This window comes from Muscardinus avellanarius (genome assembly GCF_963383645.1).
Source record: "Muscardinus avellanarius genome assembly, chromosome: 10".
Taxonomy (NCBI): domain Eukaryota; kingdom Metazoa; phylum Chordata; class Mammalia; order Rodentia; family Gliridae; genus Muscardinus; species Muscardinus avellanarius.
This window is the reverse complement of record NC_137796.1, coordinates 43,971,563-43,995,904: the sequence shown is the minus strand read 5'-3', so window position 1 is coordinate 43,995,904 and position 24,342 is coordinate 43,971,563. Positions and strand designations below refer to the sequence as shown.

Below are 24,342 nucleotides of genomic sequence, written 5' to 3'. Positions count from 1 at the left end.
AGGGGCATTCTACCTCCGAGCTATACCTCTAGTCCTATTTTTTATTGTTTATTTTGAAATAGGGTCCCACTGAGTTGCAGAGGGCCTCACTAAGTATCTGAAGCTGTCCTAGAACTATGATCCTCCTGTCTCAGCCTCCCAAATGCTGGGATTACAAGTGTGCACCACCACACCCAACATATATGCCCCTCTTTAGAATGCCTTTTTTTAGCTGAATTTTCTCATTTTCTATCTTGTATACGATTCAATGGCGCAACCCAAAATTTATTAACTTAAAAAAATTAGAGTGAGACATGATTATAGCACCATCCTGTTTTACTTACTTTGCTGAAATTATCTTTTCTTACTTATTGTCGGCTTTCTCTCAGGAAGACACAAATCCCATGATGATGTGTTTTGTTGAATCAGAAAGTAAAGAGCTAATCCTATTCCACTCTGACCAAAATATATGTAGTACTCAGAGAAAGAAGAAATGATAGAAAATACATTTTCAAGCAGATTCTACATCTAACATACCATTTCTAATTACTATGCCAATAGACAGCAACATCCACATTTCCTTTTAGGATAACTTCTTTCTTCCCTCACTCCTGTCTACTGGGGAAGAAGAGCATACCCAAGCTAAAACAAAACCAACTTGTCAAAAGAACAGCAGCAGCAGGGCACATTACTGTGACATCACCCGTCACGATTTTGGTTTACTCCTTTCATGGAGCTGCCTGATTCTCCTGATGTACAGTCATTTGGTACTTCAATTAGCTATGTCTTTAAAGGCAAAGCCATACATCTGACATGAGGTAAAAAGTGAGCACTGAGAGCTCGATTGCTGGGGAGTCCTGGTAACCTGTTAGTAAGTCTTGGGCTAGACCCAAGTTTGGAATGTCAGAACCAACATAATTTCTATATCAATCAATAATAGCCCATCCATATCTGTATAAAAAATGGTTTCTCTCTGATGCAAGAAAACTATTTTGGCAACTAAAGAAAGCCAATGTAGAAACTCAAACGACTTGGCTTCTTATAATTTGGCTCAAAAACTTGGGTCTGAATTTTTCTATAGACTGTCTCTCATTGCTGATAAGTCAGTTATTTAAGGCCTAGAACTTCAGGGAAATAGGATACTGGTTAAAAAAAACTACATTTCAGCCGGGCATGGTGGAGCACGATTGTAATCCCCGCGCTTGGGAGGCTGAGACAGGAGGATCGCACAGGTTCAAAGTCAGCCTAGGCTACTAGTAAGGCTCTCAGCAACTTAGTGAGACCCAGTTTCCAAATAAAATATAAAAAATAGGTCTGGGAGTATAGCCCGGAGGTAGAAAGCCTCTGGGTTCCACCCCCAGTACCAACAAACAACAACAACAACAACAACAACAACAACAACAACAACAACAACAACAATCAAAAAAGACCCAAAAAACAAACAAAACAAAAAAACTCTATTTCCCTGGCCTGGGACCATACCTGGTTAGTCTCCACGCCTGATTCAATTAGGAACGATTGCTGTGAAGGGGTAGGTACAAAAGAGCAGAAGTTGGACGTCCTATAAGATATGGGGTGACTCAAGGACAATTTGAACATACACGTAAAGAATTCAACAATAACGTGCACAGGCTTGTCTTGCTATATTCATTTCCTGTGCTTTTAAAGAAATAAATATGACCCAGAAAAATGGCCATTTCAAATTCCATACCCAGTACTGCAAAAATCAAACAAACAAAAATAGGAAGAAAAAAAAAAATCCCCTCAGGTTCATAAAATTTAAAGTAGACATTTTTCTGGGTCATTTTTATTTATTTTTTAGTGGTGCTGGGGATTGAACCCAGGGGCATTCTACCTCTGAGCTACAACCCCAGCCCTATTTTTATTGTTTATTTTGAAATAGGAACTCACTAAGTTGCAAAGAGCCTCACTAAGTAGCTGAGGCTGTCCGAGAACCGCGGTCCTCCTGTCTCAGCCTCCTGAATGCTGGAATTACAAGCGTGCACCACCACACGTGGCTACTGAACCTAAGTTTTTATGCCAGTGTGTACAACTTTTTTTTCCCAGTTCATTCCTTCAAAAGTTAAATCCACGTTAAACTATCTGCTAAACTGTGTTCCTTTAAGCAAATTCAAACTTTCAAAGACTTGAGTTTCCTCTCGAATGATCACTACTGATTCAATGTACCTACACATTAAAACAGACTTAAGTTTATAACTTCAGTGGAAGTGATGGCTTGACTTTCAAGGGTAGGTCATAAAAGACAATAGAGTTGGCCTTACATATCTGCAGATAGAAGACATTTGGGGAAAAAAAACCCCAAATCCCCAAACCATGCCTATATTGAACATTTACAGATTTTTTCCCCCTTGTCACTATTCCCTACACAATATATAGAGCATTTGCATTACATTAGGCATCTTAAGTAATTGAGAGCTGATTAAACATATACAGGAGGAAGTGTGTGAGTTATGTGCAAATACTTTGCCATTTTATATCAGGAAAATTGATCATCTGCAGATTTTGGGACCCATACATGTAGAAAGTCCAGGGGAGAAATCATACGTATGTGTCCCCGCTGAGGCCCACTCAACGGCTAGCATTAGCCACTAGGCTAGAGAGAAAGCCTTCAGAAAACTGAAACCCCACTGTCCGAGTCACCTCAAGACAGAAACATACCACCCACGGGGTGCATTCAAGTCCTGGATCTGACACTTGTGAATCCTGAGGAAACTTATTTAATCTATCCCAGCCTCTGTTCCCAAATCTATAAAAATTGGTAATATCCTTTCCTTAAAAAAATTCACTCATTCTGCAGTATAGGGACTGAACCAAGGGTGTTCTACCACTGCGCTACATCTCCAGCCCTTCTTATTTTTTGAGACAGGATCTTGTAAAGTGGCCCAGGTTGGTCTCAAACTTGTGATCTTCCTGCCTCAGACTCCTGGGACTCGGACAGTAATATTTTAAATAGTGGAATATTGTAAGGACTAAATGAGCCAACACATATTGAATGTTTGATACATTGCCTGGCCCACAGTGTTCTAAAAAATGTCAGAAATTATCATCTCTAATATGTTTATATTTCCATAAAGATCATCCTAAAATCTCAATGCCATGGCTTAAAACGCTCTGAAAGGTTTTTTTTTTTTTAAAGTTATTATGCCATTTAAAAAATCAGGCTCAGCCGAGCGTAGTGGCACACACTTGTAATCCCAGCATTCGGGAGGCTGAGACCAGAGGATCACAGTTTGCAGACAACCTCAGCTACTTAGTGAGGCCCTCTGTAATTCAGTGAGACCCGGTTTCAAAATAAAGAATACAAAATAGGCAGGGGGTAAGCTCGGGAGGTCAAATGCCCCTGGGCTTCATCCCCAGACCTGCAATAAACAAACAAACAAACAAACAAACAAACAAACTAAACAACCAGGCTCTTTCCTTCTTTCTTTCTTTCTTTCTTTCTTTCTTTCTTTCTTTCTTTCTTTCTTTCTTTCTTTCTTTCTTTCTTTCTTTCTTTTTCTTTTTTGGTGGTACTGGGGTTCCTGGAAGCCCTTCTACCTCCGGGCTACACACCCAGACCTATTTTATATTTTTTAAATTTGGAAACAGGGTCTCTTAAGCCAGCGAGGCTGGCTCTGAACCAGCACAATCCTCCTGTCTCCGCCTCCCAAGCGCGGGGATTACAAGTGTGCGCTGCCACGCCCGGCGGCTCATTATTTCTTAAGAACCCAGTATCTGACCCAATTGATGTGCCATTCCTGAAAGTCAGCATACACTTTTACTTCTGTATCATCACCTACCTTACCAGAAAATCAAAACCACTTTCAAAGTATATGACAGACCTAAATACAAAGATCAATAAATTTCAGAATTAAAGAACACCTTGTAATCATTAAGAAAAAGGCAATAATCTAATAAAAAAACGGGCAATAACTCGTAAACAAATAAAAAATCAAACTCATAAACTATTAGGGAAATGCAAATTCAAAACATAGTATGCCTACCCAGAAAGACCAAAATTAAAAACTGAAAAGTACAAAGTGTTGGTGAGAATATAAATTTGTGCAAAAAACATTTTCTGGTACTAGGTATTGAACTCAGGAACAGTTTACCTCCAAGTTAAACCCCAGCCTTTTAAATTTTTTATTTTTAAAAAGGGTTTTACTAAGTTGCTGAAGCTGTCCTTGAACCTGTGATCTTCCTGTCTCAGCCTCCCAAATACTGAGATGAAAGGTGTATACCATCATGCCCAATTTGGTTAAATCCTTTTGGAAAACTGTTGATATTTACCAAAGCTAAACATATGTATGCCAAATTACCCCAATTCCACTGCTAGGTGTAAATCCAATAGAAATGGATTCATTCCATATATGCACCTCTAACACGTAAAAGAATGTTGAAAATGGCATTATTTCCAACAGTGATAAAAACTGTTAACTCAAATGTCAATTAATAGAATGAATAAACTGTGTTAGTCTTATAATGGAATACCACGGAGCAATAAAATGTATTAGTGCTATATTATTTTATATACACATAGTGGTACTGAGTGAATAAAGACATTTACTCATTTCTATTAAAATAAAGGCAGGCAGAACTAATTTATGATGTTACAAGTTAGGAGAGTGGTTATTAGAGAGGGGTGTGGGTAGTTAATAACTAGAAGGCCCAAGAAGGAGGTGCTGCTGAGAGACTGGTAATGGTTTAAAAAAGCCTAGGTTTAGGCTTTTAAGTTGTACATACATGATTTATGTGATTTTCAGGATGTATGGTAGCTTCAATTAAAAATCTACTCAATTCAATGAAAAGTCTAAATACTATTTTATTTCTTTCCTTTTTTATTTTTGTGGAACTGGGGGTTGAATCCAGGATATTCTACCTCCAAGGTACACCCCCAGTCCTATTTTTTATTCTTTATTTTGAAACAGGGTCTCACTAGGTTGCAAAGGACCTAAGTACCTGAGGTTGGCTATAAACCTGTGATCCTCCTGTCTTATCAGTACTGGCATTATGCCCGGCTATTTTAAGTATTTCAGCAGGCGGGGGGAGGGGCACTGACTGACTTATGAAACTTATCAACCAACTATTTTGTTAGGTTTCTGATGTGAACAAACTGACATTTAGGGGAAAGTGGGTATTTTTGGACTACATATTAAAACAGTTCAATATACGTATTTGAGCAACTCGTATTTAAGGAAAAAGGGGCACAGTAATACTACTACACACTTATTTTCAAAATATACAATAAGCTTGTAGAACCAGAGACAATTTTATTTTATTTTATTTTTTTACTGGGGATGGAACCCAGGGGCATTCTACCTCCGAGCGACATCCATGTCCCTTTTTTTTTTAAAAATGTGGATCATGTTGAAAATGGCATATATTAAGACAGTGTTTGGTGCTACATTCACACATATTTTTTTATTCTTTATTTTGAAACAGGGTCTCACTGAGTTGCAAAGGGCCTAAGTAGCTGAGGCTGTCCATAAACCGCGATCTTCCTGTCAGCCTCCCAAATGGGATTCTAAGCGTGCGCCACCACGCCTGGCTAACTTTCAAAAACAGAATCATTCATAAGGATTTTTGCTGAAAGTAAAACCATCTAACCACCAAATTACTGAAATGTAGCTTAAAGCACTGAAAACTGCTATAATTTGTACCCAAATGAAATGAAAATATAAGTATTACTATATTTTGGCTAGACAAAATGCCTATTGTACTAAGACCTAAGTTTGATGTTCATATTCCTTAACAAAGTAAACAAGACTTATGAAACCAGTAGGTGGGAGTTTCTTAAGCTCCTAACGTGTCTTTCTTTCTTTCTTTTTTCTTTCTTTTTTTTTTTTTTTTTTGTGGGTCTGGGGATGGAACCCAGGGGCATTTGACCTCCAAGCTACATCCCCTGTCTCATTTTTTTATTCTTTGTTTTGAAACTGGGTCTCGCTGAGTTGCACAGGGCCTCACTAAGTAGCTGAGGCTGTCCGCGAACCACGATCCTCTGGTCTCAGCCTCCGGAATGCTGGGATTACAAGTGTGCGCCACCACACCTGGCTCTAACGTGTATTTCAACAAGTCTATGAATTTTTAATTATTTCTCCTTGATTTCTTTACTAAAAAAATTTTTTAATACAAGCATTAAAATTTTAGCATCACCATTCTTACCTATATGGCTTATCGGAGTTATGGATTCGTCTGTGGTTTCTGACACCAACATATGTTGTACTTGTATAATCGCACACATCACATCTATACTGTTTCTGAGTTGAAGACTTATTTCCTAAACAAAATATTTCAAAGTTTTAGAGGCAGGCTTTGATAGAATTCAAATGACATCATTTACATTCCATCATAAATGAATATTTATCCTACACAGTATTAAAATTTTAATCAAGACTTTCTCACTGTTTAGTAAGTTTGAGCCAGGCGTAGTGGTACCTGTAATCCCGGTTCTTGGGAGGCTGCTACAGGAGGACTGAAGGTTGGAGGACAGCCTCAACAAGTAGTGAGATTCTCACCAACCCACTGAGACCCTCTTTCAAAACAAAACGAGACCAAAAAAAAAAAAAAAAAAAAAAAAAGGGGGGGAACTGGGAGTATAATTCAGAGGTAGAATGCCCTGGGATCAATCCCTAGTGTCTCTGTCCCTACATATACAACACACACACACATACACATTTATAGATTCTCCTCCTGTACGTTATCATTTAACCAGTATTTTAACTCCCAGACCTATTTTATATATTTTTTTTATTTGGAAACAGGGTCTCTTAAGCCAGCAAGGCTGGCTCCGAACCAGCGCAATTCTCCAGTCTCCGCCTCCCAAGGCGTGCGTCACCATGCCCGGCTTGATTTGGTTTCTGTATAACCTTGTACAAAGTTCTAAAGTTTAATGAAGCCGGGCGCGGTGGCGCAGGCTTGTAATCCCCATGCTTGAGAGGCTGAGAAAGGAGGACTGCACAGGTTCGAAGCCAGCCTCAGCTACTCAGTGAGGCTTGCAGCAACTTTGTGAGACCCTGTTTCCAAATAAAATATAAAATAGGTCTTGGAGTATAGCCCGGAGGTAGAAAGCCTCTGGGTTCCACTCCCAGTACCACAAAAATAAATAAATAAATAAAATAAATAAATAAATAAATAAATAAATAAAAAAGTTTAATGAATTTGCTTCCAGCTGCCTTGCTGACTTTGTAGCAGATAAATTAACCAGAGATACACTGTTGATTTAAAGGTGTTAGTCTCATCAATGTTGGATATATTGTCTTAAAGAAACATCAATTTGTCAATGAGGTATAATTTAATACTGTAATCCAATATTATAAAGTGTAGTCACAAAGCATACATAGCAAATCCAACATAAAAAGCCTAAACTGGGCATGGTGACTTGAGCCTATAATTTCAGCTACTCTGGAGGCTGAGGCAGCAGGATCACAAATTCAAGGCCAGCCTGGGCTATGTGCTGAGACCTTGTCTCGAAAACAAACCAGCCTGTAATCCCAGTACTTGGGAGGATGAGACACAAGAGATCACAGGTTCGAGAAGTCTTAGTGAGTAGTGAGATTCATCAATCTAGTGAGACCCTGTTTAAAAATAAAAATAAAATAGGGCTGGGGGTATAGCAAGGAGGCAGCTATATTTGTTTGTTGTTCAATCTCCAAAACCACAAAACAAATAAAAAAAGCCTAAAGGTTTTTTACCCTGTGGCTTTCCTAGGTTTACAACTGATTGTTCTATAAAACTCAACATAAAGGATATGAATATGCACCTCCCTGAAATGTAAACATCAAGAATCCAATGGAAACAGTCTGTTACCGATTCTTTCCACAACAGAGCCTAGTAAATCAACTGTGATAATACAATGACATGATCATATAAAATTGTTTCTTGAAGCTATCTGATGCTTGATTTGCTCTCCTGGAGGCCTGAAGTCCAAAGGCAAATCCTATCTCAGCTTTATACTAAGGAACAAAGCACAGGAGCTCGAGACACAGAGCAGGAAGAACTGTGTGTCTCCTGGCAGAAAGCAAGCTCAGGTAAAATATGTGCAACACAGCATAAGAGCAAAATTAGTGGTTATGAAGAAAAGCCACGCTGAAATTTCAACAACAAAAAATGCTGAAGTTAAATTTAAGCTATCTAAAATTGAAAATTTTTTGGTTAATAACGATTGCCAGGTAAATCTATAATATTAATACACAGTAATCATAATTATAATCTAAGTATTGTTCTTAATTGCTGGGTTAAACTTGGACTTGCTTATAAATGGCACTGTTCCAAATATAGTTTTCAAAAAACTGAAAAACAAAGTGTGAAATATTGGATAATGGTTTTGTGTGAGAAATATTACAGATCAATGACAACTAATAAAACTGACAGATGGAGAAACTTAATATAGTACAGAATGAAGCCTGTGCTACTTCAAGCAAATGTTTCTAATGGAGAGAAGATTGGATTTAAAATGGAAAAACTTGGGCTTAGATCTTGCTCTGCCACTTACTACCCACCGGGACGGCCATGGGTGAATTATTTTACACTGAGGTCTCAATGCTCTCATCTACAGAATGGAAATATTACAACTTCACAGCGAGTAGTTTAGCAAGTCCTGTATTTTCCCTTCATCAAAGTATATATATTACCTGTGTATCTGGCTAGTCTCTGCCATATTACTAAGCTGTAGATTCTCTAAGCGTAAGAATCCGCCTGTTTGGTTTGCACTTAATCCCTAGGGCTTGGCAAATCATGAGTTTCCAACAAAGAACAATTTAATTAAATTCCATGAAGAAACGCCATTATAGAAATGCTTTGCTAGTGGCTCTTTTTGGAGCACCTGTGGAGTTTGCGGATATATCCACTAGTCCAGTTCTGACTTTCTCACTGGGCTGGGTTCCTCAAGGGCAATGATGCCCTTTATTTTCCCAGCATCTGGCACAGCTTAAGACAGGTCTGCATGGCTTCTGACTGAATACAATTATACCGGACCTCTGTGTTTAAAGTGTGCCCAGAGGTGACAATGTCCCCACCTCAAACTTCACTGAGGCTTCCTGCCGTGATCTCATTCTTCTCCAAGTATGACTGCCAGATTTCATCACATTATTTTAAAAAGCACATGGATCCTTTTATGATCTAGTTTACATACCAGTCGGCCAAGTGGGACTGTGTCCTCACACATCTCCTCTCCTGTATAATAAGTTTGCTAAGTGGTTAAGGATGTTTTAATGAAGCATGAATTATTTTTACTTTCTTTGTGAGATAAATATTCTCTGGACCCATCAACCAGATTTCAAGGTATCTAAGAATGAATGCAAGAAGTAGCTATCCATGACTAAATATGCAGGAAGCTATCCGCTACCTAAACTATTATACTACTCTGTCAAATGGAGCCAAATAGGGGAAAAAAGCATGGCGAGCAATTAAAAATTTATATTTAACCCTAAGAAAGAGTATAATCCACAAAGAAAGATGCTGCAAAATGGAATATGGTGGACAGATGTTAATACTGTCAAGTCTAGAATGGTTATTTTAATTTTGAGCTAACCTTTAAATCTTTTTATTAAAATGGTGACTTTGAATCTGCTAACCCATTTTGGCAGTTTTAAGCTTTGCATTTTAAGATGGTGCTGGAAAAGACATTCCAACACTGCTATTAACTGCAGGTGGCACTACTGGGTAGTCCTTTATTTCTTCATTAGGGATTTACGGCCCAATCATTTCTAATGTTTTAATGTCTCCTTTAAAGGCGATATGGAAACATAATGAATTAAAATAAAAGGAGGCATTTAGGACTATTTTGTAAAAAGGAAACAAAACTGTTTTAGCTCAGCCATTTATTGCAGAAACAGATGCCATGTCATAAACTCCTTTTGTTTTGGAGAGTTTTACAGGGATGACATCTGTTTGACAAGAGAATTTTGGTGCTACAGTGGTGTCAAAATCAGTTCTTTCAGAAACATTCTAGAATCAGTTATGTTTTCTGGGGTATAATTTAATGAAACATTATGGTAAAGCATTTCACTCTGCAGTTGTTTCTAACTTTAATTCTTAGGAAATCTAAAAAGTAAAGTCACCCCAATATGTTTTACTTCCCATAAGCACTATGTGCCACACTTGAGGCATTTGAAATGTTTACGGGAGCCGAGGCAAGGACGCACGGCTTACTGCACTCTATCCCTACTTCTCCGGATGTGGCATTGCCTTTTCATGGAACCCTAATTAAGTCTTTTGATTCTAATATTCCTATTACCAGACACTTGGCCGACTGGCATGTAACTAGTTCATAAAAGGATCCGTGTGCTTTTTTAAATAATGCGGTGAAATCTGGCAGTCATACTTGGAGAAGAATGAGATCACAGCAGGAAGCCCCAGTGAAGTTTGAGGTGGGGGCCTACCATCTGCAAAGCTACGTTCGTTGTAGGTCAATCGGTACTGGGAGATGAAGAAGGGAGAGGGAGGAGAGGGAAAGGGAAAGGGAGAGGAAGCTTTCTTTCTCTGCTGCAGTTTTTTGGTTTGCTGGTATGTCACCTTCAAAGGGTCTATGCTATAGCCTGGCTCCTAATCTATAGCCTGGCTCTTATGGGACAGTGTAAAAAAAAAATTTTTTTTTTTTGGTATTGGGGATTGAACCCAAAGGCATTCTACCTCTGAGCTACATCCCTATCCCTATTTTTAAAAAATCCTTTATTTTGAAACAGGGTCTAAGTTGCAGAGGGCCAAAGTAGCTGAAGCTGGCTATGAACCTGCAATCCTCCTGTCTCAGCTTCCTCCTGTGTCAGCCTATGAAGTACTGGGATTACAAGCGTGCACCACCACACCCGGCTCAGTGTAAATCTTAACTGTAAAACCTACCTTCACAGTTGAGGTTGAATCCTTACTAATCTAATACTTCCTTGCCCAGGACCTGCATGGTAATAATATGCTTCATGGAGTACTTGGAATTTCCTCAGTAACAAGGGTAAGATTCACTTACACCCGTAGTATAAAAAGAATAGAATATATGCTTTGGTCCTGAAATAACCCACATGAAACTAAGGGCATTTTTTTTTTTTTACTATGTATTTTAGTTGTTGCAGCCTATATTTAAAATTCACAGATACCTTCCTGAACACATTTTCCATCAGTTGTATCGCTGGAAATTCTTGGCTCGTTAGAAGTTGCTATTGACAAGGTGTCTGGAAGGCTGTGCTGTTCTCGCTCATGATTCCTCAGTTGACTCTAAAAAATTGAGAGAAATTAATATGTAATTTTTAGTAAATATTCATGTCTAAATACTAGGAGACAACAGAAGAAGGGGTTAATTGATTTCATAGCATACTACATAGAACGCATTACCAATATTTTAAAATCAAATCTGCTAAAAGATTATTTGACAAGCTTGGCAATTTATAGAAATCAACATACCAGGATAATCATAATCTCATCAAAAGCAGTCCCTCTTTTTAGTCTCTGAAAAGAAGTCACCTCTATCTTAGAAAGTATTTATGTATGAGATGTACCTGCTTACCAAACCATACTGGTGGGCCCAGAAATGTCAAGAGCAAAGTGCTATGGATGATGCAAAAATAAATTTGACCAGTAACCAGTGGACTCCTGATAATTTCTGTCTTTAAATATGCACTAGACGTTTAAGAGAATCTAATTAGAACTGTTACTCCAAGGATATCCTCTTCTACCCATCCCCTCACTGTCCCCCAAATCAAGAGTGTAACAGCAAAAGCAACTCCTAGAACTTACCTTTGCAGCCTATTTAGATATGCTATTTGGAATTTCTGAGTGCAATCCAAGCAGCAGTGACTCTCAGAAAGAAAGGATTTTTTTTTTTATATTCCCTTTATTGAAGTTTCCCCAGAAAGAAAGGATTTTTTAAAAAATTTCTTATTATTACCTTTCTTTGATCACCAGCTAGACCTTACTCTGAGTAATCTGAAAGAAAAAGTCTATATCCCACTTAGCCAATTAAGATACATTTTTTACCACATTTTCAGTCACTTGGCACAAGAAGAAAAGTTCCAAACTAGTGATTCAATGTACATAAGTTTCCTTTACAAAAGAAGAAATAGCATTTCATACTGGCTGCTGGGTTTAAGGTTAGCACATAAAATGAAAATCAGACAGTATAAATAAACCCCTCAGAGTTCCTTAAAGTATTCACTAAACAAAGTATACATGGCTTTCTTTTAATAAATATAGCTCATTTTTCCTTTTGAAATGATACAAATCATTGTCCACCGTGTAGCAGCTAAGAGGACTGACGTTTTTTCTTTTGTATTGATGATATACACTTAAATTAAGTCAAATATATGAATGTCAATTCACTGTCCATCCCTTGCTAATTTCTTTGCAATTAAAGATCAACACTTTAAAAAGATAGAAACAAACTTTAAAGCAGTAAGTAGAGAGACTCCTAAAAGGGAGCAGGTAGAGAAATAATTCTGAAGCAGATATGCTGAAGGGCTGAATTTCAGTCTCTAGCCCTAGTTCAATACTAATTAGTCGACTCCCCTGGGCAAATTATCAAACTTTTTTGGAACTCACTTTCCTTTTCTATAAAGTGAAGTGGCTGGACAAGATCTACAAAGCTTCCTCCTCACTTTAAAATCCTGAACTCCTCTGAAAGATTTCGTGAAACAAGCTTACCTTATAATGGAATGATTCTTCACACTGCTTACACTGGTATATCCTTGCTTTACAGTGGTTGATCATGTGGCTCTCCAAATCTTTGCTGTTGTCAGCTATGTGCTCACAGATAGGGCACTGATATGGCTGTCTCTGTCGATGGACTCGCAAGTGCTGTTTGATGTAGCCCTTGTTACCACTTGTGTAGTGACACAGGCGGCAACGGTAGGGCCGTTCAGCATTAGGGATGTATTCCACCACATTGGTTCCTAATAAAGTCGTTTCACTGCTGGGTTGGCATTGGGCATTGTCCTGCAACTCTTTCAAAATGTCATCATCTGAAGCATTTTGATCTGTCCTTTCTCTCAATTTTTCTATTACAGTGAGTAGTGACATGCTGATACCTGTCTTAACTTGTCCATCTGACAATTCCTGTCTGCTTTCTGGGAGTGTTACCAAGGTAGAGTTGCTTTGGTTAAAACTAGTTAGTCCATCTGAAGAGTTTTTAAGTGGTGACATCATTTTTGAATATGCTGCCAATGGATTATCTACTTGCCTTTGTCCAGTATCTGGATCTAAAAGGTTTATATCGCCATAGTGGCCAAAATTGGCTCTTGTTAGCTCTGCCGCTCTTATAGGCATTGTGACAAGTGCTTCTGCAGCTAACGAGTGTAGTCTAAGAGACTCAGAATTGGTCCTTCTTCGGCCTGGTGGGGCATTTTCATCAGCAGCCAGGCCTTTACTTATTAACTCATTATCTTTCTTCTCCGGAGTGCTCCAGCCTATGATCAATTCCCCGATATCCACAGTACATTTATCAGTATGATGCACATCATCGGTTCCTCCACACCCAGCCTGAGCTTCCCTCGGGTTCAAGTCTTTCCTCTCTTCAATTTCAGCATTCATGAGGAAATGTTTTTGTGAAAGACTCTCTTCTGCACCTGGCAAACGCTCCACTATCACATTAACGTGACCCTTTTTATTTGGGCTACTGCTGATGATTTTCTGTGCTGATGAAAGTAGGCTATCTGCAATCAGATTTTCCTCTGAATCAGAAACCATCTCTAGCATTTCTTCATCATTAGGGTCAAGGGTAACTGACTGACTTAGGTGTACTCCCCCTTCTGCACTCTGTTCCAAAGGAGATGAAGATGATAATGGCTCTGAACTGCAAATCTGCACTTGTACTGATGGCCCATTGTGGATACTGAGCTCACTGTCTCCAATAGCAATGACTACTGCTTCAACTCCACCAGGTGCAGCAGACACTGAGGAATCCAGCAAGCCAAGAGGCTCATTTTCATTTTCAAAGATTGGATAGGAGCAATCAACTTCCCCAGCATGTTTCCAAGCATGTGTTTTCAACATTCTCTGCTGGCCACAAGTATAACTACAAAACAAGCAGCGATACATGCCATACTGTTCATACGCATACCATTTTCTTCTACCCATTTCTGCCATCGATGCAGTTTGTATATTTTGACTTTGTGGACTGTCCACATTTATTGGGATGTCAGAAATGGTTTCATTATTTCTTTCAGAGGGTCTCCGGCATAAAGAATTAGAGGAACTTATGCACTGCTGGACTTTGGGCTGGGTGTGACTGTTGGCATCATTTTCATGGTCATTTACAACATGAGCTTCAAGTTCTTCTTGGCTTTTGGATGTAATATGGCACTCTGAGCACATTAGTATCACTTCGTTTTGCTGACCATGCTGCTTGATATGATCTTTCAATACCAAAAAAGATGATGACAAAAACTTACAAAGACTACACTGGTAAGACATAGTTTTACCATCATTCTGGGTAAGAGAGTCAGGGGCAAAATTTGCTTGGGACATCTCAAGCTTTCTATTAGCAGCAGCAGGTGACAGGTTTACTTTTGCCGGAATCTCACAAAGTTCTTGGGTTTCAAGAGAGTGTGCTGTAGCACTTGACCGTGAGCGTTTTTTCCCAATTAGAAGACATTTTTGTGACTTTTCATGTTCCACTATCTTGCTTAACTTCTGGATAACATGGATTAATGGATCTGCTCTAACTTTTCTTTGTCCATCAATTTCCAATGAAGGACTGATGATACCTTCGGCAGTCAATATAGATGCCTGTTCTCCGGTATCTGGCACCAACATGGCAACACTGCTGCTTTCTTCCATATCTAAAAGGGATGATGTAGAACAGAAAGAAACACCAGGTTACAGGATAATTATATGTATGCAATTTTGGAAATATATGCTAATTTTAGTGTCTAAGCTAATCTGGATATTTTCTAAGCTGGGAGCTCCAAATCAATGCATGTGGCTATCCCCAATACAGATGTAAATTGCTTAGAATTCTAGTTTGGAATGCAATCTCCTATCAAGCTTGATAACAAATATCTTTTTTTATTTTCCTGTGTCACTAGAGATTGAACCCAGGGGCATTTTACCTCCAAGCTACATCCCCAGCCCTATTTTATTTTTATTTATTTTTATTTTAGTGGTACTGGGGATGGAACCCAGGGGGATTATACCTCCGAGCTACACCCCCAGCCCTATTTTTTATTCTTTATTTTGAAACCGGGTCTCACTGAATTGCAAAGGGCCTAAGTAGCTGAGTCTGTCTGCGATTCAGGGTCCTCATGTCTTAGCCCCCCAAATACTGGGATTATAAGAGTACACGACCACGCCCAGCTTGTTTTTATTTTAAAATAGGGTTTCATTAGGTTAATGAGAATCTCACTATTTGTTGAGGCTGTCTTTGAACCTACAATCTTCCAGTCTACCAAATACTGGAATTAAAAGCATGCACTATTATGTCTGGGGAAGATGGAGATCTTGCCATCCTTCAACTATTTCTTCAGAAATGACTTTAACAACCTTTATTTCCTTTTTCTTGACTGCCTTTGTTCTCAACATCTAGCTGGGTCCATTTAGTACTCCTCTTTTTATGCACAATTCCAAAACCAAAAAAAGACACCCATTCCTTGTTTTAAAGAAACACAGCCATTCTTAGGGCCTGTGGAACCACCTCATGTTCCTATGAAACAACATTCTGTAAAGCCAATATAATTTGATGTGATTCTTGAGGGCTCTTTCTTTCTTTCTTTTTTTTTTTTGTGGTATTCAGAATGGAGTCCAGAGGCATTCTACCTCTGAGCTACACCCAACCCTATGTTATTTTTTATTTGAAACTGGGCCTACGCTACTGAGGCTGGCCTTGAACTTGTGATCCTCCAGTCTCAGCCTCCCAACTATTGGGATTACAGGCATGTGCTACCATACCCAGCTAAAGGACTATTTCTTACACCAAAATATAGCCACTGATTACTAAAATCACAAATTTTTCCTCCCCAAATCTTTAAAATTGTGAAAACAGTCACATAATTTACTATTTAGGCCATAGTGAGTTTTGAGAAGTACGATGCAAATGAAACTAAACTGAAGCAACAAGCAGTTCCTTCTTACACTTCCTTTATTTTCCTGAAGATAAACCACAAAATATGCTGTGGCTTTTTTCTAGAGGTCATATTAGTGGTCAACTATTACTCATTTCCACAGACATCTATTTCTTTTTCCTGAAAGGGAATGGGACATCAGAGAAGAAAGAAGTTTAATCTAGTTTTGTTTCAGGGCCATAAGTGAACAAAGTCCTTCGAAGGGATTATCAGCAGGATTATCATAAGGCATTATGGCCTCAAAGTCATTAAACAAAATGCTCATAAATTTTTCTGCCTAAGTCTTGAATACTCTATATTTCCTGGCACCACTTTTACTTCAAACATTTTCTTTGGCTTAAAGTGAGATTAATTTGTTGACTTGGATCACATTTTTAAGTTTAGGCTTTTTTCCAGCAACAAGTTTTGTTTTTCCACATTTTAGGTGCATTCTGGAACCTTACTCACAACACACAATAAATGCCAGTACAATTTTTAGTGGCACTAGCTATAGAGCAAAGAGCATACTATTCTTAAACTTCAGTACAGACTCTGAATCCTTATTTTAGGTGGTGAATCATGGCTCCTCTTCCCCACATGGCTAAAACAACATGTAAGGGCCCTTTAGCACCTTGCCAGGATCATACCTCAAGTATCCTGCTAGACTCCTCCAGTGCGCTCACCAGCCTCAAGTGCTGGTTCAACCCTATCAACTCTTGGCAGCAATTTAGGCCTTTCCTCTCTCTTCTCCTTTTCTTGGTATTGGGGACTGAACCCAAGGGCATTCCACGATGAGCCACACTCTCAGCCCATCTTTTGAAACAAGATCTTGTTAAGTTGCTGTCTGGCCTCAAACCAGAGATCGTCCTGTCTTAGCTTCCCAAGTAATAGGATTAGGGGCGTGCAAGCCTCCTGTCTTTGCCTCCTAGGTACTGAGATTAGAGGTGTGCACCACCACACCCTGCTCCTCTTATTTCTACTCCTTCTGGTACAACATGCAAATATTTTACTCTTGGCTTCTTTAGTATTACTTCTTCCCTCCTTCCTAATACTTTGCCATATGGAATCAGCTTTTCTTCTCTTGTCTAGGAACTGCCTCTAACTGCCCTTATGGCAGGAAATGCATTCCACAATCATTACAAGAACAGCTATTCCCACTCCCATAGTCCAGTGGTCCCTCAGGCCTTCTCTCCCCCAAATCCCCTCTCAAAAAATTAGTTTCTTTACATCTCTTAATAGAATCTTTTAAGATTTCTATAGTCAATCTTGAGTCACTCAGCAGAAAACTAAGGGGAAAACAACTGTTTCTTTGGGGAAAAAAAATCTTTTTTTGCTTCCTAAATCACTTCACTGCCTTATAATTTCATATTTTTAGGCCAAGGGGAGTTGGAGTTCTTCATATGACTACTGATTCCCCTTTAAGGTCATTAAATTAAGGTTTTCTTTCTAGTCAATTGCTAAATGTTAATTATTTAAATAAGTTTAACAACAGAATTCCCTAAACATTCATTATCTTGGACAAAATATGGCTGTCTACTGTAGACCTAAGGTCTCCTTTTCCTTGAAGTGTAACATCCACGTAGGCTGATTGATAATCTGGAGGTTAACAGTGAATGTTTGCGCAACAGCCTTTGCAGACCTACAGGGTTACAAAGGTGACTCATGTTATCTCTCTTCCACTTAATAATGTAATAGAAGGAAGACAGAGCAGTGCAAATTATTTTCTATGGATATTTCAGTGTGTTCCTTAAAAAAAAAAAAAAAAAAAGGTGAAACGAAGAGGAGTTCATCTTATCTCCAGTAAAAACTAAAACAAAGGAATCTAAGAAAACACATTTTTAAAGCTGAGTCTACTCAGGCATTAGGAACTAATGGAAATTTGCAGCAGATGCTCCAATTTTCCCTGAACATTTATGTAAGTATCTCATTTTAGAGGCTGCATACATTTGGGAATAAGTACAGTAACAGCAGCTATCAAACAGATATGACAACATAAAATACATCAAGAAACACCTGAAAAATTAGTTTGGGTCCACATGCAAAACCAATGCACAAGTTAAAACTCATTAAAAGTCACTGTTAAAAGAAAAAAAGATAAAACATTAGCTCATAATAAACGTATATTCAGAAGAGAAGTTACCCTTAAAGCCAACTTCTCAAATTTTCACAAAAATTTTTAGACCATTCATTCATGTAATCTATCTATAGTTATAGCCATAGCCATATCCATATATATATATATATACACACACACACACACACATATAAGTATGTGTATACAGAGAACATGACAAGTAAAATAAAATTTATTTGAACAAAAGAGATGAAAATAAGAAATATATACAACCCTAGTGACTCAACAATTATTTTAACATGAATAATTTGAATACTATCCGTGGACTCCAAGAGATCCATGTAAACAAACCTTTAAAAAATTACCATGATGGGGATGAAGAGTAGGAGGGTGGTCAAGTAAGAATGAAAAATTCTGTGAATGAAGTTGTATGACAGTACCTAGGAATTCACCATAATGTTCTTTCTACTGTGTAAATGTCTATTTTTTCATAATAAAATCACCAAAAAATTTATGTGCAAAGCAGAAAATTGGAGAACAAAAACATTTAAAATCTACTGTACTCAGTTTTTAACCAAACTGAATGGATAAGACAAACATTAAGAAGTTAAACTGACTTAGAGCAGTAGGTTTTGAACAATGTAATAATATACAAAGTAAAATTGTCAGAGGGCAACAGTCCAATGGCCAAATCCTAACAGGTCCCTTGGGGTAGGAAGGTAAACAAACAGCTTTTTAAAGAGGTAAGATATATGCTGGATCTCAAAAATGGGCAGTATGGCACATCTGCCCTCTAGGCTTCCTGTATTCTCCTTTCCATTCTGCTCTATCTGGAGGGATTACTTCAGTAGGCTCCCCCGCATTCTGGTTTCTGATTGAATTCTGCTGATGGAGAGCTATGACAGATTAGATGACAGAGTAGAGAATAGGATACTCACTGTCCTGGTTCCCGACCCCTGGGTTGCCTTAAACTAGCTGTGCTTCTCAACAGAAGGCCATTTCTCTACAAGACTTTGCTTTTGGTTCTGGTATCTCTCCCTTCTCCTGATGCTGCTAACCCCTGATAATATTTCCTATCTGTGTTCTGTCTATGTAAATTCAACACTTTTATTATAGTATTTTTAAAAATAAACCCTCCTTGCATTAACCCAATTTGAGTGTGTCATGTACTTCCTTGGAATCTGTTGATAAAAGGGTGAGATTGACAAGAAAGGTGGCCATAACATTATTATATTTTTAGAAGTGAGAATAAGCTTAGTATCTAGGGGTTGGTGAAAAGATAAAAATGGTTGAATAGAAATGCTCACTAGGACAGAAGACTAGAGGCATTAGCAAAACACAAGATTTCTTGTCTGAAATCATTAGATATAATATTAGATCAAATAAAGTTGTATCTCAAACCAAAAAAAGTTCTATAACCTTTTCCACTGAGTCTCCCAAATCTTTCCTTGACAACAGTAATCCTGAGGAAAAGCTTACAATTAATTTTCCCAAGAAAAGACTCAAATTATTTCTGCTGTCTTTATTTCTTTATAATTTGCTATAATTTTGTTACCTGTGTACCCAATTAGTTCCTTTTAGCTATAGTAGTATGGTTACTATAAGTTAAATCAAGTTGAATTTAACTATTAAGTTAAATTTTTTGTGCATGTATAGACATTATGATATAAAGAACCACTTTCAGACTAAGGATTTATTCTTTTCGAACTAGAAAAGAAATTATGCAATAGAAGTAACGGCCAATTAATTTCCCACTCTTCCCATTCTCTGTAGTTCTTGTAATTCTAAACTACAAAACATTTATTTTGCTCTGGCCAAAAGAAAACAGAGAGCCAGCATAGTGGCACATGCTTGTAATCCCAGTACTTAGAAGGCTGAGACAGGAGAATTGCAGGTTTGCGGTCAGCCTCAACTACTTAGTGAGGCCTCTGCAACTCAGTGAGACTTGGTTTCAAAATAAAGAATAAAAAATATGACTGGGGGTGTAGCTCAGAGGTAGAATGCCCCTGGGTTCAACCCCCTGTACTGCCAAATAAATAATTTTTTTTTCAAAAGAAAATAGAAAACAAAACCTTATGTGTCCCTGACCCCCTAGAGTGCTCTCAGCTGTGTAGCTGTAAGACTTTAGGCAAGTCACTGTCTCTACTGATTTTAGATTCTTCGGATATAAAAGAGGTAGAGCTGGACAAACTTTCAGGTCCCTGAATTATAAGCTGTCTATAATTTATTTGGAAACTGCTTATACTTGTGTGTGTGTGTGTGTGTGTGTGTGTGTGTGTGTGTGTGTGTGTGTGTGTTTTACTGGGGATTGAATCCAGGGGGATTCTATCTCAAAGTTCTATCACCAGCCCTTTTCCTTTGCAAACAGGGTCTCCCTAGGTTGCTGAGTCTTGCTATGTTACTGAGGCTGTTCTTGAACATGGGATCCTCTTGTCTCAGGCTCCCAAGTACTGCAATTATAGGTGTGTGTTGCCACACCCAGCTAACTGCTTATACTTTATAGTATATAGGTTTATATACTTTATAGGTTTACCTTACTAACATCAATTATATCTAATTTAAAATCTACTTAGCTTAATGTTATTATTAATTGCCACTAAGGAAAAACCAAGTATAAATATCAAAGTATATGAATTTCATAGTCTTAGCTGGCACTTAGCCTGAGAAAATATTTTAATTTGGAAGCTGCAATTAAGACATAAGGTCTAACTAACATTAAGTGATATTCAGATTTACCATAATTTATTAAGCACCTACAACGCACTAAGCACAGTGCTAGAGACTGTGAAGAGGAAATCCTTGCCCTTGAGGAGAAATCCAGGGAATACTACCTGTGTAGATTTTCTGAAATACTCTTTATAATTCCTAGTAATATTAGCCTCAGTTTTGCAGAAGAACCTCATACATAAAGTAGTACATCTAAGGCTCATAGATGTTAAGTAGCAACTGGTTTAAGAACTGGACTCCAAGCCAATCTTTTCTAATAACTTTTCAATTTTCTAATAACTTTCAGTTTTTCTAATAACTCTCAAGTCTCAGTGTGAACAAAAACATATGAAGTACTCATATTAAGGAGTGCCAGGTAGGCTGATTGTTATAATTCTTTGGGGGTAGGCTAGATGGTGTTACATAATTTTATAAACAAGAAAACTTGGTGAGGTTGAAGTGACTTACCCAAAGTTACATGGCTGTTAAGTGGCAGAGCCAGTGTCTTTCAAATCAATTCCTGAAATTAATACAGTCCCTTGGATCAATCTTCAAAATCCAGCTGTGATCAAGAATGAAAGTATATAGTATCAAATATTTCTCTTTCTTGGTGAAACAAAGTAATAATCGAGGCAGTGAAAATTTTTGTAATATTTCATGTGAAAAAGAAATCCAGAAGTAGGATCATGGAATCTAATCATGTGATACAAATTTACATAATTTATTTAACAAGTAGATTTGAGGATTTTGCAGAAGTTAGAAGAAAAAAAACCTCTGGAAACTTGTCCCAATTAATTGTACATTTCCTTTTCCCTCAGACTGTATGTAACTGACTCAATACACTATTGGTTTTACTGACATTATTTTCTAATGAGTATGGAACTGTAAGTTACATATCGCTAGTTCAATCTTAACCAAGAATCTAAAAGGCGATTAGGCAAATTTTACAAGCACAGGGGCAGAATAGTATGAAAAGATATGACATAGTGGACTGGACCAATGCATCTGCTGCAGTTTCCTGTCCTGGTCCTACATTTCATTGCTATTTTTTATTATACTAATATGAAATTGAAAGATCAAAGAATACTTATTCGTTTTACGTACGGACCAACTAACTTACTGATTATGGTTAAGTAAAACAGTTCATTGCCAGGTTAGAAAACACTCAAGTTAATTTTCAATGAGTTTTTGTGGTAAAGAAATGAAGGGCTAGGGTCAGGCTTTCTCTTTTAATCAATAACAACCCATGCCCTGGGCCAGACTGGATTATTGAAGAAAGTACAAACTCAAGGAGGTGCTAAATGCAGAAAATGCTTTATAAGAGTCGATGTAGACTGAGGGCAAGTTACGGTCCACAGCAGAAGTCAAAAAAGACCGCTTTGGGGTTGGGAGGGTTGCCTCGACCCGATTAATCATCCAGGCCTTCCACACGTATCTTACACTCCGCATGCCCCTCAGGCCTTAAAAAGTGGATGAGTTTCCCTTTGGTCTCTGTGATCTCTTTCCAATAGGGAGGAAGGCAGTAAGTACGAAAGGCCAAATCTGCATTTCTGTACTCGCCTTTCCTACAGCACGCAGTGGCTAAAGGGATGGGGGGACGGGGCTGAGGAAAGAAACCGGTATGTGTCGAGAACACAGTGCTTAGCCCCATCTCGACTGGCTTAAGCGATTTCGCAGCTGCGGAGAGGGCCAGCCTGATGACAGCCCGCCTGGAGCGAAGATCCCCAACCCCAGCTGCAGGGCCCGCGGGGGTCCCCGCAGGCCTTCCTCGCTGTGGGCGGCACAGAAGACGCGAAGGGGGCGCGGAACTTGGGCTGGCAGGGCGTCGGTGGCTGAGGAAGGCCCGAGGGGAGGATGCACATGGCCGGCGGCGGCGCGAACCGCAAGCGGAGGGGCGGCCCCGGGGCGCCGTACCTGCGGTCGGGCGGCGGCTGCTGCTTCCGCGAGCCTCTTTTGGCCGGCCAGGACCCCGCGGCGCCCTCGCCCGCGTCCTCGCCCGCCTCGCTCCCGGTTCTCTTCCCTCGTTCCCCCCCGTTTCCCCCTCCTGATCCGGAGCTTCAAGATGGCGGCGCGGAGGACAGATCACGTGAGCCGCGGGCAGATCAGGTGACCCGAGTGGCGGGCGGGGGCGTGGTCGTGGGCGCGGCCTCGGGCGGCTCCGCCCCCTGGGCTCCGGGCGGCCTTGGGCTCGCTGCCAGTGGGCCTGCAGGCCTGGAAGGGTTAGCGTTTTCGCCTGGAAGTCTTTCTCATCGCCTAGAACGTTATCACCCCACCCACTCCGTAACTGGCTTTCAACCGTGGGCATTGCGTATCTTTTCATCCCGGTGATTGTGAAATTTGCGGTATTTCTTTTGGTTGAGCTATACTTCTTGAGGTGTTCTTGGCTAAAATGCAGAGGTTCCAGCTAGGTTCATGCCTTTAAGTCAGGTGTGCGACTGGCGAGGAGCAGGGCTGGTCTTGGGATATGTATTGCTTCAGAGGATTTTCAGAGGTGAGGGGCCAGACTTGGTTAGCCGGGACGCAGCAACACAGCCTCCGATGGCAGGATAGGATTTCTCAGTTGAATCTGTTCTGTGAACGACTCATAATGGTGTAAGCAACTCCACTGGGGTTCCCACGCTGACACAGACATACAGTATGAATGACGCCTCCCACCCAACGTGAAGAGCACTAGGCAGTTTAGTTATGTCAGGAGCTACACAGCTGGGTGCTTGGGCCCTTTCGGCAGGTGGGCCCGGGACCAGGGAAAGGAGGTAGAACGGAAGATGCTGCTCATAGCACTGGACTAGACTTATTTGGTAAAATATCTTTTGAATATTTCTAGATATATTTATAGGCCTTTACAAGCAGAATGGGCTGCAGTTATGAAGCAGAGGGGAGACCCAAAATATACAAAATAACAAAACGTGTAGTAATTGTTTAGACGGTCAGTAATTTCACCTACTGAATTTTAGGACACAAATTCGCCTGAATTTGGGTGTTGGGAAACCTACCAAGTTGTAATTCTACTGTTCCACAGAATCCTTTGCCAGTTGGACCAAAATAGCTAAGAAAATAAAAATTTAAAAAAGCGATTGTTTCAATAAAAGGTAAGAGATCAAGCATGGAAGCATAGAAGGAAAAAAATCAAGGACAACCAGAAATACAAACGAATGAATGTAAGGATGAGAACAGCTAATGTGGAAATTTCTTTCCTTCTCTTGGGCTACTGGCACAAAAAAATCTGGTTTATAACTACCTGAAGAGAGATTTTTCTTAGACACAACAGAAGTCAGAGAATTTTTTGGCAAGAGAAGGGAGAAAAAAAAAGCCAGAAAAATGGACTGGGGGTGCCTGTTGTGGTAGAGTGCTTGTCTACTGTGCCCAAGGTCCTGGTTTCATCCCCAGCAATGCCAAACATAAACATAAAAAGTAAAATAAATAAAACCATATAGGGAAAATAAGGGACTTCTAAAGCAAATGAAAGAAAGTATTATTGTTGTCTGAAGTTCTTGTGATCATTTTGTGTGTGTGTGTGTGTGTGTGTGTGTGTGTGTGTGTGTGTGTGTGTTACTGGGGATTAAACCC

The 24,342-nt window shown here is 39.2% G+C and overlaps 1 protein-coding gene across 1 annotated transcript in view; it reads right to left on the bottom strand.

Annotated features, from left to right (window-relative positions):
* ZNF507 (zinc finger protein 507) overlaps window positions 1-22,815 on the bottom strand; it is a gene marked incomplete at its 3' end in the record, with an annotated part of 28,516 nt that extends 5,701 nt beyond the window's left edge. The window contains exons 1-4 of the mRNA XM_080703294.1: window positions 22,690-22,815; window positions 12,604-14,738; window positions 11,064-11,181; window positions 6,142-6,256 (exon numbers count right to left, since the gene is read on the bottom strand). Coding sequence (XP_080559420.1) covers window positions 6,142-6,256; window positions 11,064-11,181; window positions 12,604-14,736 — 2,366 coding nt within the window. The 5' untranslated portion in view covers window positions 14,737-14,738; window positions 22,690-22,815. The remainder of the gene's footprint in view (window positions 1-6,141; window positions 6,257-11,063; window positions 11,182-12,603; window positions 14,739-22,689) is intronic.
* Between the last annotated feature and the right edge of the window lie 1,527 nt (window positions 22,816-24,342).